Source organism: Gopherus flavomarginatus, chromosome 4 (genome assembly GCF_025201925.1).
Source record: "Gopherus flavomarginatus isolate rGopFla2 chromosome 4, rGopFla2.mat.asm, whole genome shotgun sequence".
In the NCBI taxonomy this organism is placed as follows: Eukaryota; Metazoa; Chordata; order Testudines; family Testudinidae; genus Gopherus; species Gopherus flavomarginatus.
Genome location: NC_066620.1, coordinates 16,878,624 through 16,906,273, shown reverse-complemented (window position 1 = coordinate 16,906,273; position 27,650 = coordinate 16,878,624). Strand labels below are relative to the sequence as shown.

The following is a 27,650-nucleotide window of genomic DNA, read 5'->3' as shown; positions in this document are numbered from 1 at the left end:
CAAACTTTCCGTGCTTTGGTGCCAGCAATCCGCATTCTGCTGGTGGACCTCCTTTCACTCTCCTGCCACTCCTGCACTTTTTGATTTTCATTAAGGGAGCGCTGCATGACTTCATGCAGCATGTCCTCTTTGCTTCTACGTGGCCTCTTCCCGATTCTTTGCAGCCTCTCGACCGGTGATAACACAGACGGTGGAGATCTCAAGGTTGAATCTGTAAAGACAAAATGCAACACTTAACAGAGGCAACATTGTTCACATCCGACAGAGCAATGATTCTCCCGCACTTAAGGAGGGCAAGCACAGTCTACACAATAGCATAATTTGCCCATCCCAAAGCGAGCGCACATAACCCATGGGAGCCTCAAAACGGTGAGTACGCACAGGGTCAAGGGGGACTGATTATTTCATGGCTGTACTGTCCTCTGGGTTTCTGTGCCTTGGAGAGAGCCAACAGCTGCAGAGGGGCCCCTATACTGAACACTGTCCTCACATTTTCCACAGGCATTCATCCTGGAAAATATCTCGCTGCTGAGGGTGACCACAGAAGCAAGGGAGGGTCTTCTATTACAATGTGGCTTCCACTTTGGCCCATATGCAGCAATGGTCCCCCTGCCTCACACGGCACAGTGGTGTGGACATGTTAGCCTGACTGGGACAAGGACCACAGTGGCTCTCCCATAAAACCTGCACAAACGCATTGCTCAAGTTCTAGCTGAGGCCGATTACCACGATGTGAGAGAGCACATCAATGCCCTATTCCGTATCTTTGCAGCCCTAACCCTCCATGCCCCAAGAGCCTGTACCGAATAACTTCCTTCCCAAAATAAAAGCCGCTTACCGGAACCTCCTCTGGTGTTTTTCCTTCCCCAAGCATTGGCCGCCGTGATTGGCTTCCTTCCTCCTGGCTTGAGAGCAGCTCCTGGCTGAATGCATCTAGGGATGCCGGGGTGTCTTCCTCCTCCTCAGCACTCTCGCTCCCTCTTTGCTCCTCCTCCTCCTCCTGCCTTGTTGGACTGGGCTCTGAGTGTCCATGGTGGTACTCGGAGTGGAGGTGGGGGTCACCTCCAAGTATCGCATTCAGCTCTTTGTAAAAACGGCAGGTTGCAGGGGCAGCACCGGAGCAGCTGTTTGCCTCACAGGCTTTGCGGTAGGCATTCCGCAGCTCCATCACTTTAACCCTGCACTGCAGAACGTCCTGGTCATGGCCCCTTTCCATCATGTCCCTTGATATCTGCCCGAAGGTATCGAAATTCCTATGGCTGGAGTGCAACTGGAACTGGACAGCTTCCTCCCCCAAAACACCGATGAGGTCCAGCACCTCGCCATTGCTCCTGGCGCGTGGAGGCATGGTCACCTGGAAAGATTTGCTGAGAGCACTCCACGCCTGGCTGAGCAAACAGGAAGGGGATTTTCAAAATTCCCAGAGTTTAAAAGCAGATCTGACAGTTGGTCACCTGATGGCAGGGCAGTAGAGTTCAAACTGATGACAGAGTGGCTAAAACTGGCATTGTGAGACACTTCTGCAGGCCGATCAGAGCGCATTAACAGAGCAAGGCATCCACACTGGCACCGCGGAGCTCCAGCGGGGACGCATCAAATGTTATTCCACTCGCCAAGGTGGAGTACCAGGAGCACTCTAGCCGCAGAGTCAGAGCGCTCTACGTGCCTTGCCAGTGTGGACGGGTCGTGAGTTAGAGCGCACTAGGCTGCTTTAATGCGCTCTAGCTCGCAAGCATAGCCATGCCCTAAGTTAATAAAGACATGCCACATTAATTTAATGGGGGGCGGGGAGGAAGAAAGAGAAGGGTTTAATGCTTGTAAATAAACCCCAAACACCACTTTTTCCATAGCTTTAGTGAACGGAACTGTTTTACAAACAAACAAACAAAAAAAAGCCACACCTAATTGAGGAGTGGGAGGCAGCCATGTACTTCATTACTGCAATTTGACTTTGGAATGAAGTTAGAGAGACAACATGGGAGAGGTAATATCTTTAATTAGACCAACTTCTGTTGGTGAAATACAAGCTTTTGAGCTTACACAGAACTCTTCTTCAGGGCATGGAACATACTGTGTTAAAGGTGGACATTCCTGTCACTTTCTGAAGCTCAACTAACTTTTTTTCTGCTGCCAAGGTCTATTTGACTCATTCCTTCAACTGTTTTTTGTGTGATACACAGAAATAAAACATAGGGCTGAAATTTAAGAAACAGGGTCAGCTCCTTACAAAAAAAAAAAATCTATAAACAGCACCAATTGTGGACATCGGAGCCAGTATCACAAGCTATTTTATACAGCTCTGCCTTCCTGTTCCCTGTTCTTGGTGAAGATAGAACGGACTACAGTGTGGCCAACTCATGATTTTATCATCAGTCTCTCAATATTTGGTATTTTTCTTAAAGCGCCAGCTGCTGGAATGAAGAGATTGCATAAGACTCTCAAAAAAGGTGCATGGTTGTGAAGAAAATTTTGAAAATGTAAGCGAATGTATCTTAAAGCCTGAGAAACCAGATAGCAAATAAAAAGAACCCAAAAATTACTATTTAAAAATAATAATGTAAACTTGAGGCCTTGCTAAGGATTCTTAAATTATTAAATTACAGAACATTTTAAGAAAAACGTATATTGCATATAATACAAAGTAAAGGTAACTTTTCTTTCAAACACATTAACGTCCTGCTGCTATAAGCAACTATAAATGACAGACTTCCTGGATTTAAAAAAGCAATTCGTTAAAGTCAGCCACAGTTGAAATCGTACGGCTAAATAACCACAATATTTAATTATACCCTGCAAATGTGTATCGTTCTAAGAAACAGCACTCATCAAAACTTACACAAGTTAAATATCAAAAAGAGTTCTTATCCTGTGCTCTAGCTCTCCTTAACCATTAAAATACAATTACATAGTTTATTGCTAATTTGCCTTTAGCTTATAATTTTAAATACAATTTGACTATTTAAAGAAACAACTCCACAGACTGTAGGACAGTGCTTCACAAAGTAGTTCTTTGACACGTTTACAGCAAAGGCAAGAAAGGCTGAGCGAACAAAACACTCAGTTTATTACAGCCATGACTCACAAGCGATTGACCACTTCCCCTTGTCTCAATATGCTTTTACCAGAGCAGAAGAAACTGATAAGAATTCAGTAGCTTTTAGCATTACAGACTGGTTAAACCAGAAATGCTCTGACAGCTGACTACTTAAAACAAACAGCTCCAGGAAAAGATGACATTTCACTTCTCTTAAAATATCTAAATGAATCAAGCACTGACTTTTTCCAACTTCTCCTTGGCATCATTTCAAAAAGTCTGCTGTTAACATGGCTCGATTTAAAAGACTGGCCAGTTTCACAAATTTGTTCCTTGGCAGGTTAAGATCTACAATCATATTTCTCAGCTTTTTTGCTGAAGAATTGGGCCTAGTTTCAGTGATCTGTAAAGTATGTCTAAATGTTTTAAAACAAGTTTGAAATTAAGAGGGAATTCTTTTGAAAATATTTTCTTTCCCCTGCCCCCACCATTCTCTGGCATACAGCAGAACCTCAGAGTTATGAATACCAGAGTTACAAATTGACCAACGAACTGCACACCTCATCTGGAACCAGAAGCACACAATCAAGCAGCAGAAGAGATGGAGGGTGGAGCAGATACAATCCAGAACTGTATTAAACACAAACTACTAAAAAAATAAAAAGCAGCATTTTTCTTCTGCATAGTAGAATGTTTCAAAGCTGTATTAAGTCAATGTTCAGTTATAAACTTTTGAAAGAACAACCGTAACGTTTTGTTCAGAGTTACGAACAACCTCCATTCCCAAGGTGTTTGTAACTCTGAGGTTCTACTGTATAAGGCTTTAGATTTTTCCTGTATAAAGTACTGTCCCATGTTTTCTCCTCCTTTTATTAAGTCTCTAACATTAACAACCCCTCTATAGACTCTACTGAACTCCCATTTGACCTCTCCTCCCAGATTTTACTTTCTCAATTTTCAAAAGGCATAAAGGCAGCTAGGTGCTTAACTGCCATTTTGTGCTTTTGAAAATCTGCCCCCAGACCATACTTCTGCTGTTCTATGGTATGAGAGTAAAACACTCCATGAGTTACAGACCCCATTTAAACTCAAAAAAACCCAGAACTCAACACATGTCCCTCACAGGGTCAACACTACAAAGAAAGGGACTAAGCAAAATTTACTTTTACTGACCTCATTTTTTAACAGTAACTAGGCTAATTCTGCAATGTAATAATGCTGTGACACTTGGATGGATTTAAAAAATAAATAATACCAACATATTTAGGAATGGCTGCAGAGATCTTCACTATCCAAAGCCTGCTAACTCAAGTACACTGCAAACAATACTGGAAAGACCTGCATATATTTTCCTAAAACATTTGCGTGAGCATGATATATAGGAAGACAGAAGTCAAGGAGTATGAAAATGTACAAAGATCAGGCTGTGGAGCACCTTGCTGTAGGGTTCTTAAAAAAACTGACTAAGTGACGTGGAAGACAGTTTGGTAGAATATCTACTTACCTTGCACATTAAGATATGTGCAAGATACCACAAATTAGGGGTAGGGTTCTGTAGGTGCCATGATCTAATGTGCACAAACACAGCAGTTTAGTAAGTTACAAGGCAGAAATAGTGTTCTACCTCAAAAGGGAGCGTGGAAAAGAACAGCAAGCAAAACAAGAAACTATCTGCGCTTCTAGACCTGAGCTGACACAGAATTACTGCTGTTCCCAATCTGTATAAACTATATTGCTCATAAAATGAACCAAAATTGTAATGCGAGAAAGGTATGTAACAACTTCTATCTTCCCATAACCAGAATATGCTTACAGGATTAGTTACTGCGTTTGCACTATATTCCTGATATTACTGGAAAGATATACTTTTTGCAGTAAACGCATAAGGTTTCTGTTTTTAGCTATGCTTATTTCAGACATTTTAAACTTATTTTGTTTGACATCTATAACTGCAGTCTCGCCACATGCATGGCACACACCACATCTGACAAATCTGATAGCCAAATAGCGACAAGAATATTCTCCTCAAAATAAATCTTTGCTTCTATTAAAATTATTGTTTTGTTGCCAGTTCAATGCCTTTCTCCAAGAATGGCAGGAGCCCAACAATAAAGCATTGGAAGCTAGAAAAAGAGAATGATCCAGAATACTAAACAATGGAATTGTAAGGGTGACCATGCCAGAGAATGCTTCTACCACCACTACAGAATACACCACAGAAAGGCAGACAATTGGGCTGTTTCTGAGAGAGGGTGTTACAAGTGTGAGAATTTAATGGATTCACAGAGGTTGAGATAAAAGTTACACCAAGACACTTACAAAGCTAATTACACTGAAGACCAAAGCAGAAATTGTCTCTCTTTAGCTATGTTCTGAAACAAACCATGGCAGCGCTTTAGCATTGCCAGTGTAGACTCGCTCTAACAAAAGCCAGGCAGACTAAAATAACTGTTAAGATTTATCAGGATATGTTAAGTGCACAAGTTAAAATGACTTTTCATAAAAACTCATTTCAATTAATCATTTCTTTAAGAAGCAATTGTGTTGCATTGCACCGAGGATTTCATGATAAATATACCAGAATTATTACAGTTTCATTACATATCATGAAACTCTTAACTCGAGTCTTTCATCTGATCTTGGATTGGCCTCTCATTCTAGCTTCAAAAATAGAAAAAAACTGGATAAAGTTTTGATTCTTTTCTATAATATTACCTTTTAAAACTAGAACGATTTGATTTATCATGCTGTGATCCAGTACAAAAGCTGAGGCATTAGAAGAACTAAAGTTTTCACTTCACTCAAAAAACTATAAAGATGTTTATATAAAAAGGTTGGAATGCTCCACACACACAACAAAATTCTTAATTTCCTTGCTCATATTTAAGGTTTACATTCTCTGAAATGGTGTAATAAAGTACTGTAATTTCTCCCCAATGAATTATATGAAACAACAAACTAGAAAACACACTTCAGAAGTTATGGTGAGTTTGAACAAGATCATTTTGTACTAGAATAATCACAATAGAGTCTTTGGATAAGTTAGAAAAACAAACCACCACATCTTGATAGATTTCTGAACGGTCGAGAAACCTGATGAGGAAATGCAATCATTCATGCCACGAAGGCAGCCATATATATTTGTTAGAACTGTTCAGTCTGTCTATTGTACCATATTAGTCAGTTTCTAGTTTCATATCCGTTAACACTAACGTTCTACAGAGTCTTGGAAAGTTTTCAGTTAAAATATCACCTTTTTAATAATCAATTTATTCCTGCAGCAAAATCTTTGAAAGAAGAGGTTATTACCAAGGTATTCTCTGCCACATTTGAAACTATACTGAATAATTACTCTTTTCTCCAGCATTATAGACCTCTGTTAATGTGACAGAAAGTCAACAAATTTTATGCTACGCTCACATTACTACCTTTTCAAAACTGTGAGCCTTTGTGACAGATAATTGTTAAAAATACGAATTGTATAAGGAGACATTTCTTTTATATGAGGTACTTGCCCATCTAAGTAAATGCTGGATTGGGGATGCAACCTAAGGGTATATCTACATTGTAATTAAAAACTCACAGCTGGCCTGTGCCAGCTGACTTGGGCTGAGGGGCTGTTTAACTGTAGTATAGACATCTGGTTTCAGGCTGGTGGCCAGGCTCTAGGACCCTGAGAGGTGGCAGGGTCCCAGACCTCAGGCTGCAGCCAAAGCTGGAACGTCTACACCATCTACACCACAATTAAATGACCGCACACACTGAGCCCGAGTCAGCTGGCACAGACCAACTAGGATGTTTAATTGCAGTGTAGACATACCCTCCAAGACCTCACCCACGCCAGACAGCACTGTGGCACCCAACAGCTAGTTGCAGGACCTCCTTCCTAGAAAGGCTGTCATTAGATAGTCCCCAGAACCTATTACAGATTTGGAGGGCAGGGGAGATTTGCTGGCAAAAATCAACTCTTTCTTAGCATGTCTCAGGTGCCTACAGCAACACTGTGCACTCTGCCTGGTAAACCACTCCTTGCTTCCAAGCCATCCACTTAATTTCCCTTGTAAACTCTGCTAATCTCTCAGTTGGAGTCAAATTCATTTAGGGCTTGATCCTGAGAAGTGCTGAGAACTCGGCACTAAATCTAATATTCAGTAGTCAATGGGACTGCTCATATGCTTAAAGATAAGTATGAACTTTAGACCAAAGAAGCAAAGCACTGCTCAGAATACTGCAGGATTAAGTCATTGAGAAAGGGAGGGGAAGGAAGATAAACTGGGTTTTGGAAGACCTTTCCTATGTATTAGGCATCAGCTCGCTTTATTGTGTCAATGGGGATGGGACATGCAGGAATAATTGAACTTCAGTGCCTGAATCAGTGGTTTCCTGGTACAGAAGCTTGCCTGGAACTGTTAGTCTGTTTAGACTTTAGGACTAAGTAGGCTTGTTTGCCTAAACTAGGAAGGTGACTATTCTAGGCTGTGATCAATTCTCTCACTTTCTGCGAGGAAGAATGTTGCCTTGAGGGGTTATCTTACGTTTTAAAAAAGCAGTGACCTCTTAGACAAAATTTAGTGCCTGCCATCATCAATTCCTGCTCTCCACAAATACGTTTTCCTTATTCAAGTCAAGAAACATACCTCTACAATCTTCTCCCTGTTTTTCGTTGGGTTCATGGGAGGTTCTGTGAGTAGTATTTTACAGTTTTTCGTGTCGATGTTAAGTTTTTCTGGTCCAAATGTGTAGTCCCAGAGGTGCTTCATATCATCCCAGTTCCGGACTATGCCATTTTCCATTGGGTAGTTAACTTCCAGCATTGAGCGTAATTCACTTGCTTCATCACCAACCATAAGATCCTACAAAGTTACAGTATTGAAGTTTGTATGTCAGATTGCAAGAATTTTCATTATTCTTTAGCAGTTTTTGATGTTAAGAATAAAAGATATTCCAACTTGCATCTGATTATATGTACTTAATGACCCATGCCCTGAAATTTGTTTTTATATATATAAAAAGTAGGCTTTACTGCACAAAATATTTAATCTGGCTGAGGCCCATACTAGATCTTTTAAGACAATCCACATTTGGAAGACTTCATAACCTTAAATCAAACTTACCTTAGTAAGAAGCTACTCTGCATTTTGTCACGGTGGAACAGTAAAGAAACCTTAGTATGTATAGACTTTTATTCATTGAGATCTCCAAAATTACTTCATCAAATACTCACTTGAATAGGTTGAGGTGTGAAAAAGCACATAAAAGATAGTCGGTGGGGTTGGCAGAAAAATTTTCCATGCATGCTGCAAGTTTCTGTGCACATTCTCAAAACAGGAATAATGAGAGCTGCATAAGCATACAGAACAAGTAGCAAAAGCAAATAAGAGACTGGAAGTACCACACTAAACATTAAAATAAAAAGTGGTTTAACTAAGCCTATGCCAGTAAAGTTTTAAGAGGACAGACAGATAATGGATATAAATCCCATTTATTCCACATCAAAAAAACAAAACAAAAAAACCTACCCCAGCATATTTTATACAAAATACACATATTACTCAGTTGTGATTCATATAGTCAATTTCTAAATTGATTATATAAGAAAACACTTTCCTTTTCCCCAGGTATTTCCTGAGGCAAGTGGGTACAACAAAACGTTACCTTGGCCTCCCACTAGAGCCCATCTTCTTCCAAAGGAGCCTTAATGCCTGATTTACTGCCATATTTAAAGAAATGAATTATAATATATCCTCTTTTTAAAGATTGCATTTCTACAATCTAGCAAAATAATAAGTGTTTCCGTTATTATAATATTTAAATACAATGAAATGGTTGCTTTTGACCAAATAGTCTACTGCAGAGTTTACAACCCAATCACTGTGCCACTGAGAAGTGAAGGTGGCTCAAATTCTCTGTTTAAGCTAAGAAACAAGAAAAAGACATAACGAGAAGCAAACTGGAACTTTTAAATTATTTTTAGTTTTAATAATCTAAGAAGTGACTGGTAAAGAAATAATTTTATAACATGATTTTTAATTTGAGTCCCCTAATCAGTTTTCTTAGTTTTATAAAACAGTTTTCATAGAATGTACTATTTATGTAAAAATTAGAAACCTAAACCCCTAGACTTTAGGAAGATCATAGTTTGTTAAATTCACCCCAACAAACATACCGCTAAGTAACCATGTGACAACATCAGTTCCATTACAACAAATTCATAACATTCTGATTGTATTTAACAATCGTTAGTTAAAGAAGAACCATCTGAAATCTGTTTTGTGCATGGTGTATACCTCAGAACAGGACAAGGTCAAGGAAAAGCCATGATCTTTTTCCTATCTTCATTATTTTGTTATGTTAGATAAAGCATTTTCTAATGTTAACATTACATTCATGTTGATCTTACAGAAAAATGAATTATTCTTGCATCTGCACATAACTACAGGTCATGTCACAATCAGAAGCAATATACAAGATTCTTATGGAATTAGTTGCTACTGAAGCAAAGCAATGAACAAAGTTTAAAATAAGTAATCAAATGTAAAATGTGGGACAAGACAAAACATTAAAAAGCATCAAAATAATGCAACAGCTACTACGTCCCATAGAGCAAAAAATGGGAAACAAACAATACAGGGGCACCTCACTTACCATCTTTTTGTTATTCTACTTCAACAGGTCAAGAAAGGTGAAGAAAGAAGGTAGAAGCAAGAGAGTCAGAGAAGGCCTAAAGGAAATCCTCATTCAAATTATTTTAAGTACACAGTAGATATAAAGCAGAAAAGAGATGCATGTTTTGCTGCAGGTGTTCTGAGTTAGTGTAGTTAGGGCCAAGCTAACACTGTCAACGACATTGCTGTTCTTCTCAGAAGTCATTTCTCTCTGTGATTAACTTGTTTCCATTAGGTTAGTGACGGACATCTCATTTTTATTCACAATACGCTATTGATATACTAGGGTCTTTGCACCTTTTCTGAGAAGCAAAATCTTTTATATGCGGATATCCTATTAAAATGGAATTGTATCCAATGTGAGTGGTAGATCTTGAGTAGACTAACTGTGTGGTGGATTTGGAAGTAACTAATGCCAGCACATTGCTACCAGGATCCCTGCTTTCCTCCACCTCTTTTTTCCCATAAAATATTCATCCTTGCAATTCTTGGAGTTGAATTTTTATTATAACCGTTATAAAAATATTAAGCTAAAATAGAAACTTGTGAGTTCCTTTGTAGCTTTGAATTATGGAATAGCTACATAACTAAATGGAATCAAATCGATAAAGTGCATAAACTGAAATGTTGTTGACTTATTTATTCATTCATTCTAACTGAATTAAGTGCTCATGAAGTGACACAGCAATAGCAGTGATCTGAAACAGGTACAGTGCAGGCAGATTTGTGCACACTTCCCTAGACAGCTCAGCATCTCAGTTCTGCCATGCAGAACCCTCTAATGCTGGAGAGGAGCTAGAAGAATTAACAGCCATTGTGTTACACTGCAAGATATGTACTTTTGTGGACAAGCAGGGACTAGAATGCCATTTTCACTTGATCAAAACCCAGGTCTCCTGTCACCAACTCTTCCAATAGCATATTATTAAGAAAAATATCAGCTCCAGTAAGGCATGTTTACTTGCTCTTTTTACACATGACAATAACATCAGGGCAAGTACTCTGCATAGGCAGCTGCCAGAAAATCCACATCCAGTAGCAGGAGGAGCACAGGGTGAATGCTGACTATATTCTCCACCCACTCAAAGCCTACAGCCCCCCCACACTATGGATTTCCGAGATAGGAACTGAGGAAGAAAATTGTGGGGCATGGACTAGGAATAAAAATGGAGTAAAGTGCATAGTTGGGCCTGTTCTACTCCAAGGAAGTATCCCTAAAGATTCTAATTCGTTTTAAAATGGATCCATCAAAATCTCTTTGGATGAAAGTGCAGCGTAGTTTAGGCTCCTTAAACCAACCATTTTTACCAAACCAGTTTCAAAAACTGCTGAAGGTAGTTTAGAAGCTGGTTCAGTAAAACTGTTTCAAGCTGCCAGGAGCCTGGTTTGCATTATAGCTTCAAGCAGTTTTAAAATCAGTTTAGCTCAACAGATTTTAAAACTGGTTGGAATTTTGGGGGAAACTGTTCCAGGTAAAACCACACCTTTGAATGCATATACCTGTGATGTAGCTGTGTCTCCTTATGTCCTCATTTGCTCTCCTGACAGGAATAATGGGCAAGGGAGGATTAGGCTGCTTTTATAAAAATCCTGTTTTAGGACTCATTTCATTCAGTTCCTGAATTTGACTAGTTTTTCTGAATATTTTTAAAGAGCTAAACTGATGATGTTCTTGTCAATTTCCTTTGCTCAAGAGTCTACTGAATGAGCCACATTGCTCTTTAATGTGTAGCTGGAATTAAATTATACTAACATTTGAATGGATTATCTGCCAAAAATATCTTTTTAGGAAAGCAGCAGAAATGTAATGACATCCAGAGGGGAAAAAATGGTCCTCAGACAGTTTCACTGTGCTGTCTTACTGAATTTATCCTACATATGCACCAGGAAAGAAGATCTGAGACAGATCTGTAGGGTGGTTGTTTGCTTCTCCCGACCTGTTTATTTATTTATTTATTTATTTTGGGGGGGGGGGGGCGCTTGTCTTAAAGCAACTACAATAAAGTAGACAGGTGCTGTAAAGTAGTTACAAAATAAATCAGGAGTCCAAGTCCCATTCTTCATTAAAATATCCTTGAGAGATTCCATCTTTAGAATGGGAGACATGATACAAGAGGTTAGATGCAAAAAGCATCTATACATCAAATATGACACTCCCCTCAACCCCATTCCAGAGTCTCACCTCATACAAAGTCAAATACTCAGATGATCAAAGGCCATCCTAAACTGGGCTAGCAGCACTGACCAAGTCAGGGCTTGAAACATGTATCAGACCCATTACCCATAACACTAAAGGTTCTAGCCTAAGGTAGAAACAAAGGAGAAAGAAGATGGGTCCATATCAGCAACCTCCAGGGGAAATTTCTTGGTGAGACATTTCTAACCACTGTGTAGGGTGAGGGGATTTCTGCCAGGATTGTACTTCGACTCTGCTTGGGGAATCTAGCTTTCACTTCAGCTTCTGGAAATTAGATGTCAGAAAAATTTGAACCTTCAATTGCCCACCTCAAGCTTCTAGAAATGAGAAGCACTCTCTCTTTCTCCCTCTATGTCCTCCCAGCTACTGTGAAGGTGAAAAGTCCTCTACTACCCAACCTCCTGGCTGCTGAGGGATGCAGGAGAGGAAATGAAAGATCTCTGCTACTTCACACCTTTCCGGTCTAGACCTTTACTTTGCATTTTTTGTCATTCTTCCCCTTGAATGATTCTAATACCACCTTCTACTAATGCTCATACTTTCCCCTAAGCACCAGCAGGAAATGGTTTCAGTGCTGTATATAGGATTCCAAATATCAAGAGTGAAACTGACCAGAGTTCTGTTGATTTCATTCTGCCGCTCATAGCTTTGTGAGGCAGCAGAAGCAAAGACATAAACTTTATCTGCACACTCAGGAACTCAGCCCTGCATCTACTTAAATCTGAAATAGTATCTTTGCAGTCAGAAGGATTAGAAAACATAAGCTCCCATGTGCCTCAAGGAAGGCTTTCAACTCAATGCTAGGTGATGAGATTTTTTTAAATCTGGAATATTACAATATTTTTAGACTGTAAGCTCCTTAGAGCAGGGATTGTTTCTCTATTCTGTGGAAAGCTCTATGTCTACCATCAGTACTTAAAATATAATGAAAAATAAATACAAGCAAAGTTAGGCATCTCATACAAGTTCACAGATGGTTTTGCTTACAACTAAATTGTATACTGAACAATAAAAAGTATAGGCTATAGCCATTAACTCATCATTGTCTCAGAATCTTGCACTAAGACTGGACAGCAAGGATTAGCCATCTGATCTACTGCTGTCTCATTTCCCCAAATCCCTTATCAAGATCTACGAGTCCCAGCCCCCTATGCACACTGGCCCCCTGACAGTCAGCTTCCAGTAACATTAATCTACCTTTCTGCTCACCACACGCCCTGAAAGGGTGCAGCTGTTAAAGCTCATTACTTGAGCAGTGAATCACAGGAAAGGCTGCTAGAGGGGGCGTGATAAAAGAAGGAGACAGTACTTTCATGTATTACAGTAGAACCTCAGAGTTATGAACACCTTGTTAATGGAGGTTGTTCATAACTCTGAAACGTTTAATTCTGAACAAAACATTACAGTTGTTCTTTCAGAAATTTACAATTGAACATTGACTTAACACAGCTTTGAAACTTTAATATGCAGAAGAAAGATGCTTTTAACCATCTTAATTTAAATGAAACAAGCACAGAAACTGTTTCCTTACCTTTTATTTTTTTAATAGTTTACATTTGCAGAGGTTCTCAAGCTTCATTGCACTGTGATCCCCCTCTGACAATAAAAATTACTACATGACCCCAGGAGAGGGGAGCAAAGCCTGAGCCCACCAGAGCCCTCCTACCCTGGGTGGGCCAAAGCCTGAACCCCACAGCCCCGGGTTGTGGGGGACCAAGCTGAAGATCAAGGGCTTCAGCCCCAGGCAGGAGCCCAGTAACCTGAGCACCTCTGCCCAGGGCTAAAGTCCTCAGACTTTGGCTTTGGCTCTGGCTCTAGGAGGTGGGGCTCGGGCTTCTGCCTTGGGCCCCAGCAAATCTAAGCCAGACCCAGTGACCCCATTGAAATGGGGTTGCAACCTACTTTGGCGTCCCAATCCACAGTTTGAGAACCACTGGTGTTTGCTTTTGCTTTTTCTTTTGGTCTTTGCAGCCTGATTGCATACTTCCAGTTCCAAATGAGGGGTGTGGTTGACTGATCAGTTTTTAACTCTGAGGTTCTACTGTATACAACTGAAAGACTATCCTGAATGCTTTAATCTGTTATAGGAAAAAACATTACCTTGATTTCAATGTTTCCCACTTTGGCAGTTGATCTTATAATTGGTCTTCCAACCAAAGCTGGAAAGATGTGCTCCGGAAAATTTGAGCCTGCATACCCACATTTCACAAACTAGAAAGAAAAAAGTTGAATAATTTGATTAGTTAATATATGGATCACATTTGTTTATTACTATTAAAAACATTTTAATCTTTAGGGGGGAAATTTCAAATGCAGGTAAGGAATTTAAGGAAGTAAGTCATGTTGTATTAATTTCGATGTAATAAAGGGGCCAAAAGAGTTCAAGGTGTTAACGTGATCCTGACTATCCAACATTAAACAGTTTGAAACAAGGTTCGAGGTTGGAAAACAGTGACCTCAGCCTGCTGCGTTCCCTGGCAAACAGATCATTAAAAATCCTTTTATTAAAAATACCCAGAAGAAGGAAAACAGTAAAAGCATTTGAAATGTAAAATATTAAATAGGGCTCTCGTTTTAACAACATCGCTTGTTCCCTTTCCCTATAGCTTGAGAGTTTTTAGAAAGGGTGGAGGGAAGCCTCTTCAATGGTAAAGAAGGTAACTACTGTCCTTTTGGGGAAAAACAAAGAAATTAATTGAGATGGGCTGGAGCTATTATTGCTGTTGTTGTTAAAGCCTGATCCCATCTCTGAAGACGACAAAACAAAAACAAACACACACAAGGGGTGATAGAAAAGAATAGCAAAGAGAGAAAATGCAGCTTCTATCTCTGGTGTTGACTCTCACATGCATCCTCACCGCTGAAAAAACAGACAGCACAGAGACTTATTACCCACTCTGAGACCTGGCAAACTTATACCAGCAGAGGCCTATTTAGGGTACTGCTTTTAGCTACCTCTTTCTGGTCACAGGCTCACAGCAATGCTGCAAAACATGCAGTCTTGGCCAGACTCTTCGACAGAAGGAAAAAGGAGTGAGAGACATGAAGAAGAAATAAGGTAAGGAAGGAAAAAGACATATTGGGGGAGGTGGGAGAAGAGAGTCTCACATCCCAAGTGGTGTGTGGGATGCGAGACTTGTGGGGGTAGTGACGTCATCTGGCCCAGTTTGGTCAGGACATTTTTCAGGTATAGGATAAAGAAGATCTGAGCTCCGAAGGAGACAGTGGGGATGGTAGCCATCATGGTGAAGCTCACTCTAGTGAGCAATTATTCTCCCCAAAGTCTCTCTCTTTAAGGACTCCACAAGGCAGTGATGGCAGGAAGAGACCATCCTCTCATTATTTTGTCCAACAATTAGGCCTAGTTTCCAATACACCAATTTTGGTTTACTGATTTCCCCTTCCACACTTTTCTTGTTTACCAAGAATGATCTTAACGTAGTCCTTGAGTAATATCCATAGACCTTTTTGCTTGAACTAATTCAGTCTGTCCCACTTTTGCACCTTTTCCCACCAATATTTGTTGTCATAGGTTATTGTGACATCTAATGAACGTACACTCACTTTTTATAGTTGAGGTCACAATTAGGGTAAATTTGTAGGCCCAAATGTACATTTACAAGTCTCTGCCTAGAACTTCAATACTCATTTTAAGTAGTTTTAGAAACTTTTTTTAAGCACATATCTGAAATTTGGAAGAGATACTTCCTGTTTCATTTGATAGAGATATGCGTGAGACCTCTGACCTTAACTATACTGTATTTGGCTCAACTCCCCCACCATTCTACAACTCTACATTGATCATCTTTCAGGGGGTCCTCTGGCAGCAAGCAGGTTACTTCTCAAGCCCTTAGGGCCTGTCTGTACTATCCCATAGTTTGGGCTAATGGGGTGTGAATAGCGGTGCACAAGTGCTGTGCTGTAACTCCCAGGTGTGGATACTGCAGGTGCAAACTGAAAAGTTCTGCTGCGAACTCGGGACTCTTCAGTTTGCGTCCACATAAGGGAGCAATAGCACAGCACTTTAGTGCGCGTTGCTATTCACACCTGTTTAGTCCAAACTGCAGGGCAGGGTAGACAGGCCCCAAGAGTAATACGGCATTATTAAAATTATACTTGAAAGAACTTAATGTAAATCTACATTTTCTAAGATGTAGGACATGCTACCCTGGGAAAGGGTGTTTTTTATTTTATTTTGGGGGGTGGGAGTGGCTAGCCGTGGGAGCAGACAGATTTCAAGTTTTCTCTAGCATTTCTGCTGTGTCTATAAAAACAAAAAGTCTCCAGTTGTTACGGTTGTGGAGAAACACTTGGATCACTTTTTGAAAGCTAACTGATGCAGTAATTTCTGCCTGAATTCTAAAGTGTGAACTATCCTATTCATGTCAACTGATATTAACTCAAATGCCACTTAGAATACTTTAAATATCAACATTGCTCAAAGGATGTAAGAAAGGAGAAATATATTGTCAAGATATACACGTGTACTTCCCTGAGGGAAGAGGAGAAGTGGTGGTGCATGAAGATCTATACATTAAAAGAAACAGTAGGCCTTTAACATTCCCTTGGGGGAGGGGGGTTAGGGCAGGAGGCACGTTTGGGGGTTTTATTTCCCCTCAAAGGGAGGCTCAACTTTCATAAGTTTGGGAAATGTGGATATAAGTTAAGAACCTTAAATACAATGGCAAGAATTACAATTCATTTAATATGGCTCCTTACCTAGTAGCTGCTACACTTTTACTTAGCAAAATCAATTTGCATTCAGCAACAGAAAAACATGATGCAGGGCAAAAAACTTTTGTCACCCTAGCTTTTCTTCTTGTACATCACCTCCATTTTTAACGTGTTCTCTGCCGGTGGAGTCAACTTGACATGTCTGAGGGTTAGGAAAAGTGTTCTTGAGCTTATCAACTCCTCTCTACAAGTCCCCAAAGATCAAAGGTCTCCTTCAGCAATATGGTATGAAATGGCAAGGCAAGGGCTCCTCAGCCCTTCTGCTTATTCTGAGGTTATCAATATTTAGGACTTATACAGATGTTGTCTACACATGCATCGAGTGCTGCTCCTATTTATGACTGCAATTAATGGCCAACCGTATTCTGATTGGGCTGAACAGGTTGGAGCACAAAATCTTTTTGCCAAGGCTCTTATTTCCATGAGTATCAGAGAGTCTGAAAAGCTATGAAGCCAGTCTAATTAATGGGGGAATAGAGCCTCACAAGCCTATTACTCCAGTCTGATCAAACATGCACTTTAATACAAAAATGCATGTGACCTCATATGCTTTTATATTAATTACATGAACAGATGAGTACAATGGTCCCATTTAAAGCACTGGGAAAGTCAATTTGCCTTACCACAGCTGAGGTCACTCAAGTTTGATCAAGTAGGGGTATGTATTACTTTGGGAATCTGCTGGAGATGGAAACTTTATGGAACAATGAAGTGCATTATCGAAAGTGCTGTCTGCAATATGCAGGTAGAAAGAAGTGCTTTCCCCATAACTTCTTTCCATGCTTCTAAGGTTTTGGATGGCTGGAGTGTGCCCTGCTGAAATGTTAAATGCTACTAAATGTAATTTTTGTTCACTAATGTCTTAGTTTTTTTATACAGGTGCACAGTCTTCAGAAGCAGCTTCAAGGCTGATATGCCTTAGTAAACTGTGTGCCTGCCACACCTTATTCACAATCCTCCAGATTTAGCAGTGGTCAGCTGTAGGGAACTTCTATGAAGGAGTCTATGTAAATATTCACTTCCCAAAACACTCCATCAGAGCCTCTCATGGACTCCAGAAACTCCCCCCAGCCACAAGCAGCTGCAGCAGCACTATACCAGTAAATCTGCCTCCACCCTCCCATGACATACCTCTCAACCTTCAAAACACACTAACAGGAGAGACCTGCAAGTGTGATGGATGCCATGCTGGCCAAGACTATGTATTGAAACAATGATCTCCAAAATCGAAAGCATGAGTCTTTATAGCTTGTGCTTGGGCCAAGTTCTTTAGCTGAGGGCTGTCACAAACACTCATTCTCTGCAGATTGGGCAGAGGATGGTATACAACACAGATACACCTACCAGGAGCGTGACAAAAGTTAAATGTGCAATAAATGAGTGAAAGGTGAAATGTTTGTTCTGGTGATTCATACATTTACAATCTACAAATCATCATAGTTTAAGTTCTACAATCCTGTTCTAAAGAGGTCTTTTCACAGAGCAAGTCACACACAACCATTCCTCCACATTGATCAGCAGCAAGGTTTGAACTGCTGCACCTTGAGAGCTCCAGCTTAGGTCCTTATTATTTGAACTATAGGAGTAACTGCCACTTGCTTTCTAGATCAGCCTAGAGAAGAACTTAACATACAGTATCCCAGAGGGTTACACAAATATTTACTAGTCAGCAGCAGAATACTGAGGATCAGGAATCTTGGGTTCTATCCCTGGCTCCGGAAGAAGAGTGGGGTTTATAGTACAGCTAAACTTATTTAGTCACTCTAAAAGGCAGTGAAGTACAGTGGATAAGAGCAAGGTTTGTCACATTAGAAACCTGGGTTCACAGTGCCTTTGCATAAGCCTTCTGCTAACCTATTTAAAAACAGGGGGAAGGGAATTTTCAGCGGCTTGTCCCTCGTCTTCTGGATTGGGGTTCATGGCCCCTTGGTCAATAATAAGTTTGGCAAGTCTCACAGAAATTTAAATAGCATTTAGATGAGACCTGAACTCCTGGTCTCCTCTTTCCCAGCTCGGGCAACCTTTCCCTAGGCTACAGGAAGATCTGGTGAATGAAGGAGGTCAGACTTTTTTTAAAAAAAGGATTCCTAGAAGTTAATTATGAGATTCATACCACAGCACAATTTTCATCATCAAATTTAAATTCAGCAGCTTCAGACTACTGAACTTATTTGACACTATGGCTACAAAGTTAGAACACTTTATGTACACTACTGACATACAGCTGATATTCTAGGAGTCAGCACAAGGAGTAACAATGTTGCCAAAGAAAAGGGACCAGAGTGTTTTTGATTTCTTGCTAAAGGATCAAAAACGAAAAGTGAGACACTCGCCAGCAAAAAAATAAAATAAAATCACAAACATCTATTTTTCAGCAGCTTATTACAAACCTTCCAGAACTTCAAACTATAAAACCAATACACTCAAAAAACTGTAAATAGTCAAGGATAATCCATTTTTCATTTTACTAAAAAACTCAAAGACCTCAGATATTTGCAATTCTTTCCACTGGAAAACAAACTCTCTAATGCAAGCAAAATTGAAGTGTATGTTCCTTATGTTCCTTGGGGCAGTTATCAAATTCCAAGTTCAGCACAACTAAGCATATTGTAAATGTTTAACAGCAGCAACATTTAAATGCAACATCGCATCTTACAAAATAGTGAAGAACTATTCATAGAAAAATATCTTTGCAAGATGTACATGTCATATATTATAATACACAGAACAAATGTCTATTGTACATATACTTACAAGTGTGTTTTAAGAATAGTTACTTAGTTTGCCTGGTGTGTGCAAGAATCCGGTGTATAAGAAATAATTTTACCATATATAGTTTCCTCTTCTTAGCATTGTGGTTCAAATTGGTGCTCTCACTTCCCACTGAGTCATCAAGTGGTAAGAACATACAGTGTATAAATATTCTTTCAAATAAAAATAAATACACACAGGCTACATCTGCTCACAAACCTGTCTTGAGACCAATTTTATACTGAACAATCTTGTACCTCATCAAGTCTCAATGTTAACGTAGTTTAAAGTACTGTAAATCTCTTGGACAAAAGAATTTTAAATATAATTAGGACAACACTCCAGACCTAAAGTAACTTACTATTTGTTCTAAACAAAAAGCATAAAATCTAGAATGTCTGAGGTGGATGATAAGACCCTGCTGCTGACCTTATTAAAGGTCCTCCTACTTTACATGTGTTATGAAAACATATTTTTAAATTACCTTTTCTTAAAGACAGATTGCAATAAGATCCACAATAATCACATAGTACAGTAAGCATTACAAGAACTGCAGGTTTCCAATCAATTTATACAAGATTTTTAAAGAAGAAAATTAAAGCATTTTGGCTACAATTGCTAAGGTAGTTCATATACAACATTTTATGTTATATTTCTGGAGTTTAACTACAGGCCAGTCAGCCTCACCTCAGTCCCTGGAAAAATCAATTCTGAAGCACTTAGAGAGGAAAGTGATCAGGAATGGTCAGCATGGATTCACCAAGGGCAAGTCATGCCTGACTAACCTAACTGCTTTCTATGATGAGAAAAATGGGCTCTGTGGATGAGGGGAAATCAGTGGACGTGTTATTCCTTGACTTTAGCAAAGCTTTTGATACGGTCTCCCACAGTATTCTTGCCAGCAAGTTAAAGTATGGGCTGGATGAATGGACTATAAGGTGGACAGAAAGCTGGCTAGATCATTGAGCTCAATGGGTAGTGATCAATGGCTCCATGTCTAGTTGGCAGCCAGTATCAAGCGGAGTGTCCCAAGGGTTGGTCCTGAAGCCGGTTTTGTTCAATAACTTCATTAATGACTTGAAGGATGGCGTGGACTGCACTCTCAGCAAGTTTGCAGATGATACTAACTGGGAGGAGTGATAGATAAGCTGGAGGGTAGGGATAGGATACAGAGGGATTTAGACAAATTAAACAATTGGGCCAAAAGAAATCTGATGAGATTCAACAAGGGAAAAGTGCAGAGTCTTGCACTTAGGACGGAGGAATCCCATGCACTGCTACAGACTAGGGACGGAGTGGCTAGGCAGCAGTTCTGCAGAAAAGGACCTAGAGGGTACAATGGACAAGAAGCTGGATATGAGTCGACAGTGTGCCCTTGTTGCCAAGAAGGCTAATGGCATTTTGGGCTGTATAAGTAGGAGCATTGCCTGCAGATGGAAGGACATGATCATTCCCTTCTATTTGACATTGGTGAGGCCTCATCTGGAGCACTGTGTCCAGTTTTGGGCCTCACACTACAATAAGGATGTGGAAAAATTGGAAAAAGAGTCCAGTGGAAGGCAGCAAAAATTATTAGGGGGCTGGAGCAATTGACTTATGAGGAAGGGCTGAGGGAACTGGGATTGTTTAGTGTGCAGAAGAGAAGAATGAGGGGGGGATTTGATAGCTGCTTTGAACTACCTGAAAGGGGGTTCCAAAGAGGATGGATCTAGACTGTTCTCAGTGGTACCTGATGTCAGAACAAGGAGTAATGGTCTCAAGTTGCAATGGGAGAGGTTTAGGTTGGATATTAGGAAAAACTCTCTCACTAGGAGGGTGGTGAAGCACTGGAATGGGTTACCTAGGGAGGTGGTGGAATCTCCTTCTTTAGAGGTTTTAAAGGTCAGGCTTGACAAAGCCCTGGCTGGGATGATTTAGCTGGGAATTGGTCCTGCTTTGAGCAGGGGGTTAGACTAGATGGCCTCCTGAGGTCCCTTCCAAACCTGATATTCTATGAATGCTAATCATAGTGTATTCATTCATATCATGAAAATATTTTATTTAAAATAAGGCAGCTTTGTCTATCATAGTATAACATTTACTATTACAATATTGACTTGATAGTGAAAATTTATGGCTTTAACTCAATTTATGGCTCAATTTATTCTTCTCAAAAACTGGGTTTTTCTTATGTCAAAAAATTATTTTTCTGACATAATTTAGGTTACAGACCTAAATGACATCAAGTAATTATTCCCCTAACCTGCTAAAATTAAGCATATTTCTAGGACTACTTACGTGTTAAAATTTAGCATTTGCCCAAGGGACTGTCTACACACAAAAATTATACCAGTATAGTCAGTACAAAGCTGTTTCACACTGGTACATCTGTTCCCATACAGAAAGCGGAATAAGCAGCACTTGTATAATGGTGTCCACACTAGGAATTCTATGGATAGTTACTTCAGTTTACCAAAATCAATCACATCCCTAACCAAAATAGTTATACTGGTACAAAAACTGTGCGTAGACCAGGTCTAAGTGACTGAAGTTTGGACCAAAAACAAAAGCAGTTCTTTTACTATAGTTCATTTCAAGTACGCAGTATAAGTAAGTCATGGTCATTGTCTCCATAATTAACATATTCCAACAAATTTACAAATAAACATGATAAAGAGCCAGATCCGGAGAGCATCTAAAACTGCCACTGAGATCAACCTCTCAGGATCAGGCCCTCAAGAGCTTTAAGGGTTTATAAAGATAACCTGCAAAGCATTCTTTTGACATTTCTGTATGATGTATAGAGATGATCTTAAGGTTTTAGGCCTTGCCATTCCAAAAAAAAAAAAAAACAAAAAAACCCCCTAACCTTTGAAGTACCGGAATTGTCAAATCTGGCCTCTTTCCCTAATTTTCCTGGAGCACTTTCTTGGAGGTTTCAGATGTTTATTGTGAGAGACCATGTTTTAATTTACATGGCAGGGATGTTGAAACTTTAACAAAGATATCCTTTGTCTCAAATGCTCATTAGTCTTTGACGCTACGTGGGTGTTAAGACTTCCTTTTTTGTAAGTCATTTCCTTCCCAATTGTTTGACTCAAAGGCTCTTGTCTCTTGCTGATGTCAGTTTCACTATAAAGTCCATTTTGGTCAATTTCACAATCATAGGATTTTAAAAAACATAAATTTCATTATTTCAGCTATTTAAATTTGAAATTTCATGGTGTTGTAATTTTAGGGGTCCTGACCCATAAAGGAGTTTTTTGTTGTTGTGGTTTTGTTCTTTTGGTTTTTTCTCTTTTTTTTTTTTTTTTGGGGGGGGGGGGAGTCACAAGGTCATTGCAGGGGAGGTTGTGGTACTGCTACCCTTACTTCTGTGCTCCAGCTGGCAACAGCACTTCCTTCACAGCTGGGCAGCTGGAGAGCAGCAGCTGCTAGCCAGGAGCTCACCTCTGAAGGCAGAGCCATCACCAGCAGCAGCACAAAAGGAAGGATCGTACGGCATGATACTGCCACCCTTACTTCTGCTCTGCTAGCAGGACACTGCCTTCAGAGCTGGGTGCCTGGCTAACAACCGCTGCTCTCCAGCCACCCAGATCTGAAGGCAGCTCAGAAGCAAGGGTGGCAATACCCCCTTAAAATAACTTTTGTGACCCTCCTGCAACTCCCTTTTCGGTCAGGACCCTCAATTTTAGAAATGTCTCCCCTGTGAAATCTGTATAGTATAGAGCAAAAGCACATAAGAGACCAGATTTCACGATCTGTGATGCGTTTTTCATGGCCATGAATTTGGTAGGGCCCTAAATATCATCAACCAACGTAACGGTAAAGGTGCTAAACAGTACTGACATTATGCATTAAAGATGGTTTCAAGTGATGTTAGCTCACTTGAGGTGTGCTTTAAAAATAGATAAGGTAACTCTTTTCCTAGGGCTTGTCTACACTTACAGGACTGCACTGCTCTAGAGCTTAGGGAAAACACTACCTACACTGATAGGACAGCTTCTCCTGTCAACATAGGTACTCCACTTCCCTGAGAGGCGGTAGCTATGTCGACAGGAAAAGCCCTCCAGTCAACATAGTGCCATCTACACTGGGAGTTGGGTCAATATAACTGCGTTGCTTAGGGGTGTGAGTTTTCCATATGTTTGTAGTGTAGACCAGAGCCTCATCTTGACAGGTTCATAAAGTCTTCCCAGGTAGACAAAAACTGAATTTCTAATGAGAGGGGAAAAACCAAAGCCCCACAACCTTTCAGGACTTCTTTACCAAAAAAGGGAAAAGAGGAGAGAAACCCAATTTTTGGCACTCTGCAGTTTACAGCTCTAAGTCTGTAACTAAAAGTTTTAAAGAGTTACTCTGTGTTTTAGTGATCTAGCAAGACAAGGTGCATGAGATAATATCTTTGATTGGACCAACTTCTGCTGCTGACAGACAAGCTTTCAAGCTCCACAGAGCTCTTCTGGTTTGGGCAAGTTACTAAGCGGTTGCCTATACTTAGAGTGCTGCACCGACTTAGCTTAGTGAAGACGCTATCTGCGCCAAGGGGAGAGGTTCTCTGTTGGCGTAGTAGGTACTCCACCTCCTGCAGAGGCGGTATCTATGTTTAGAGGAGAAGCCTTAGGATTGACCTAGCACTGTCTACACCAGGAGTTAAGTCAGTACAACTACTTTGCTCTACACCCCTGAGTTACATAGTTATATCAACATAACTTTGTAGTGTAGACCAGAGCTCAGAGTATCACAGCTAAACACAAGATGGAACAGACTTAAGCATATGTAGTTAAAACATATTTCAAGAGACCATTCGAAGTAAAATGGCCCGTTTCCTCTCTATGACTTGAGGGGTGTTAAGGAAGGGGAGGGGTTGTTAGTGGGTTATAGATTGTTGTAATAAGCCCTAAATCCAGTGGTCTGATCTACACTGTAGAATCAGATTGACGCAAGGCAGCTTACACTGACCTAACTATATACGCATCTACACAAAAATTTGTTGTTGCTCCCGCTGATGTAACTCACCAGCTACACCAACAAAGGGCTTGTCTACACATAAAGCCACTGCAGTGCTTCTGGCGAAGACACTCTATTCCAACAGGAGAGAGCCCTCCTGTCAGCATAATAAAACCACCTCCATGAGCGAACATCTCCTGCCAACATAACGCTCTCCACACTAGCACTTACGTCAGTGTAATTTATGTCGCTCAGGGTTGGGGGATTATTCACACCCCTGTGCAACATAAACTATGCTGACGTAAGTGGTAGTGTAGGCATAGCTTAGGCCTTATCTACACTATATAGCTGTTGTCAAAAGTCAGATTGCATTGATAAAGTGGTGAAAGTGTACACGCAACAATGCTCCTCCCACCGATTTAGCTCTCCTGCTTTGCTGACATAATAAAACTGCCTTGACAAGTGACATAGTGCTTTTTGCGACAAAGTTGGAGCAATGCCGTGTCAGTATAGACAGTGCACTTGCTCCTGTCGCCCTAAGTGGCCTCCAGGTTGTGTCTCACAATGCTCATCATGATGGCTCTGGTAAGTAGTTCCTCCTCTGCTGCCTGAAGCCAGGTACACAGGCATGCAACCCCCTCCTTTTGAAGCCCCAGGAATTTTTGAAATTCCATTTCCTGTTTTCTCTGCGTGGACAACCCATATCATATGTTCCCAGCTGACCATGCCAGCTTTCATACTCCCATCTGGAGTACACCAGAGTTGCTGCATTTGTTGGGTGCGTGGGGAGAGGAAGCTATGCAGTTGCAGCTCCCATCTAGCCATAGTATCTTGATACCTATGAACACATTGCTCATGGTATAGATGAGATGGGGCACAAAAGCGAAATGCAGCAGTGCCATGGCACACACATACACACCATATAATTACTGCAGCAGTTGTATGCCAATGTAAATTAGGTTAACTTAATTTTGTAGCATAGACATGACCAGTGTCTCTGCTCAGTCCATGATTTTTAGCATCTAGCAAAGTTATGAACTTAAGCTCACAGGCTCATCTTTTGAAAGCGTTGTGCAGGTTTCCTCTGAGGATAAGAACTGACAGAGTGATCACTTTGTGAAAAGTGTTTAGCCATAATGATATGCTGTTTGTGTCTTTTATCATTTTCTTGTCAGAGTTCGTTAGGAGCATAGTGATTGTCTGGTTCTATCCACACTTATAGTTTAGTGAGCTAAAGTCATTTAACATAAACCAACCTCTGTTTTCTGCCCTCATCACTGAACTGAATTTTTTGAAGACACTCCAAGAAGATAGGCTAGCCTGCATGCTAAAATAAACAATGCAGGAGCATTAATATAATTACCAATATTAGAGGCTAATTTAGTCTAAACCCAACAAATTTTTGTATTAGTTTCCAATACCTCATTCTGCCTGTAAAAGCACAACTCTAAATATTCTCATTCTCTTTATCCTCTTTTTATACACACTATATTTAATATTATACACAGACACACCAAGAAATGCCAACAATAGTCAATTTTAGCCTATGAGAGATGTGAGCTACAGGGCTTAGTGGACAAGAATCCACATTACCCCAACCAGCACAGTGAGCACTGATGTGCTCCCAGGGTGGAGAGGCCCAGAGCACTGAGTTACCCTGTTGTTCTTCAGCTGCATCTATACTGTAAAAAATAATCAGACAGGTAGTCTGCCCCCAGCAAAACCCTGCTTATGGTGGCAGCAATAGAAACTACAGACGATGGGGGCAGAAGCTTTTTTACCATCTCAGAACTGCTCAACTCCCGCTGCGCTGGCAGTAGCCTGGGAAGCTGCTCCAGCTCCACGTTACAGACCTTTTTCTGCTTTGGTATGGGATGCCAGGGTGGGTGGAGGGTTGGTACTGGGAGGTGAAAGGGATCCCGTCTAGGGGAGCCCCCAGGCAGTGGGGAGGGAGAGGTCCATGGAGCTGTGGAGCTCTGGGGCAGTGGGGGATTTATACGTGGATGGGTTGTGGTCCTTTAGGGGAGTGAGATGGGAGGAAATTCACTTGGGCAGGATGCACAACTCTAGGGCAGTAGGAGGGTTTATCTATGGGGCAGATTGTGGAGTTGGGAGGAAGACAGGTCGGTGCAGGGAGAGGGAAGGAGATCATGGGGGAGGAGGGAACAGGCCAGTTCCGAGAGGGGAAAGGAGATCTGCAGCTGGGGGAGGCCGGTGCCGGGAGAGGGAAGAGGATCCTGTCGGGGGGGGGGGCAGTGCCAGGGGGAGGGGAGAAGATCCTGTGGGGGGGGGTCAGGCCGGTGCCAGGATGAAGATTCAGTAGGACCGGGCAGGCCAGGAAGGAAGGAAATCACACGGGGGGGGGGGGTTAGAAGATGGGGGGCAGTAAGGGGAAGGAGATCCTGGCCGGGGTGGGGGGGCAGGCCGGTGCCGGGCAAGGGAAGGAGATCCTGCCCCCGGGGGGCGAGGGAGGGCAGGCCGATGTCGGGCGGGGGAAGGAGATCCTACTCCCCCGACCCCCCGGAATGAAGGCTCTGTAGGACCAGGCAGGCCGGGAGGAGAGAAAGATCCCAGCAGAGTGGGAGGGCGGGCGGCAGGCCAGGAACGAAGGAAATCTCATGGGGGGGGTGGCCGTGAGGGGAAGCGGATCCTGCCCCGAGGTCCTATTGACAATGCCTGGGGAAGTGGGCAGGCAGCAGGGGGGAGGAGAGGAAGATCCCGGCGGCGAGGCGGCGCTGGGAAGAGGGGCGTCCCACTCGGGGAGGAAGGAGATCCCGGCTGCGTGAGGCGGGCAGCGGGCCTGTGCCACAAAAGGGAGGGGATCTCGCCCGGCGGGTCGGGGCCTGGATCTCGCCCGGCGGGGTGTCTCTCAAGCGGCCCCTTCCCCGCTCCGCCCGCAGCGAGCTGTGCCGAGTAACAGGCGCTGGGGGCGGCCCCGCTGCCGGCCGGCCGGCGCCCCGGGGAGCTGGGCCCGTCGCTGCCGCTGGAGCCCCAGTCCCCTGCCCGGTGCCCAGCCCGGCCGCTCACCCCGGTGCCGTTGTCGCACACCACCACCTTCCTGCCCAGCGCGTCCATGCTCCGCTCCGCGTGCGTCACCCGCTGCCGCCCGCCGCCTGCGCTCAGCGCTGACTGACACGCCGCCTCCTCCAATCAGCGGCCGGCTCGGCGCTGCCGCCTGCAGTTCCCGCTGCGGTCCGACCCTTGGGGCGCGCCGTCTGCTGTCGGGTCCGCTCCCGTCGTGGTTGTCATGGCGGCGGCGGCTCCTCCTGCAGGGCGCGGGGCTGCTGGCTGCGGCCCGGGGGCCAGGCACGGCGGGGTTACGCTGGGCAGTCAGCGCCCC

At 41.9% G+C, this 27,650-nt stretch overlaps 1 protein-coding gene across 1 annotated transcript in view; it reads right to left on the bottom strand.

Moving 5' to 3' along the window:
* ACTR2 (actin related protein 2) overlaps nucleotides 1–27,425 on the bottom strand; it is a 47,104-nt gene extending 19,679 nt beyond the window's left edge. Inside the window, exons 1-4 of the mRNA XM_050952194.1 lie at nucleotides 27,338–27,425; nucleotides 13,997–14,107; nucleotides 9,680–9,694; nucleotides 7,672–7,887 (exon numbers count right to left, since the gene is read on the bottom strand). Of these exons, the coding sequence (XP_050808151.1) occupies nucleotides 7,672–7,887; nucleotides 9,680–9,694; nucleotides 13,997–14,107; nucleotides 27,338–27,385 (390 nt within the window). The 5' untranslated portion in view covers nucleotides 27,386–27,425. The remainder of the gene's footprint in view (nucleotides 1–7,671; nucleotides 7,888–9,679; nucleotides 9,695–13,996; nucleotides 14,108–27,337) is intronic.
* Nucleotides 27,426–27,650: the final 225 nt, after the last annotated feature.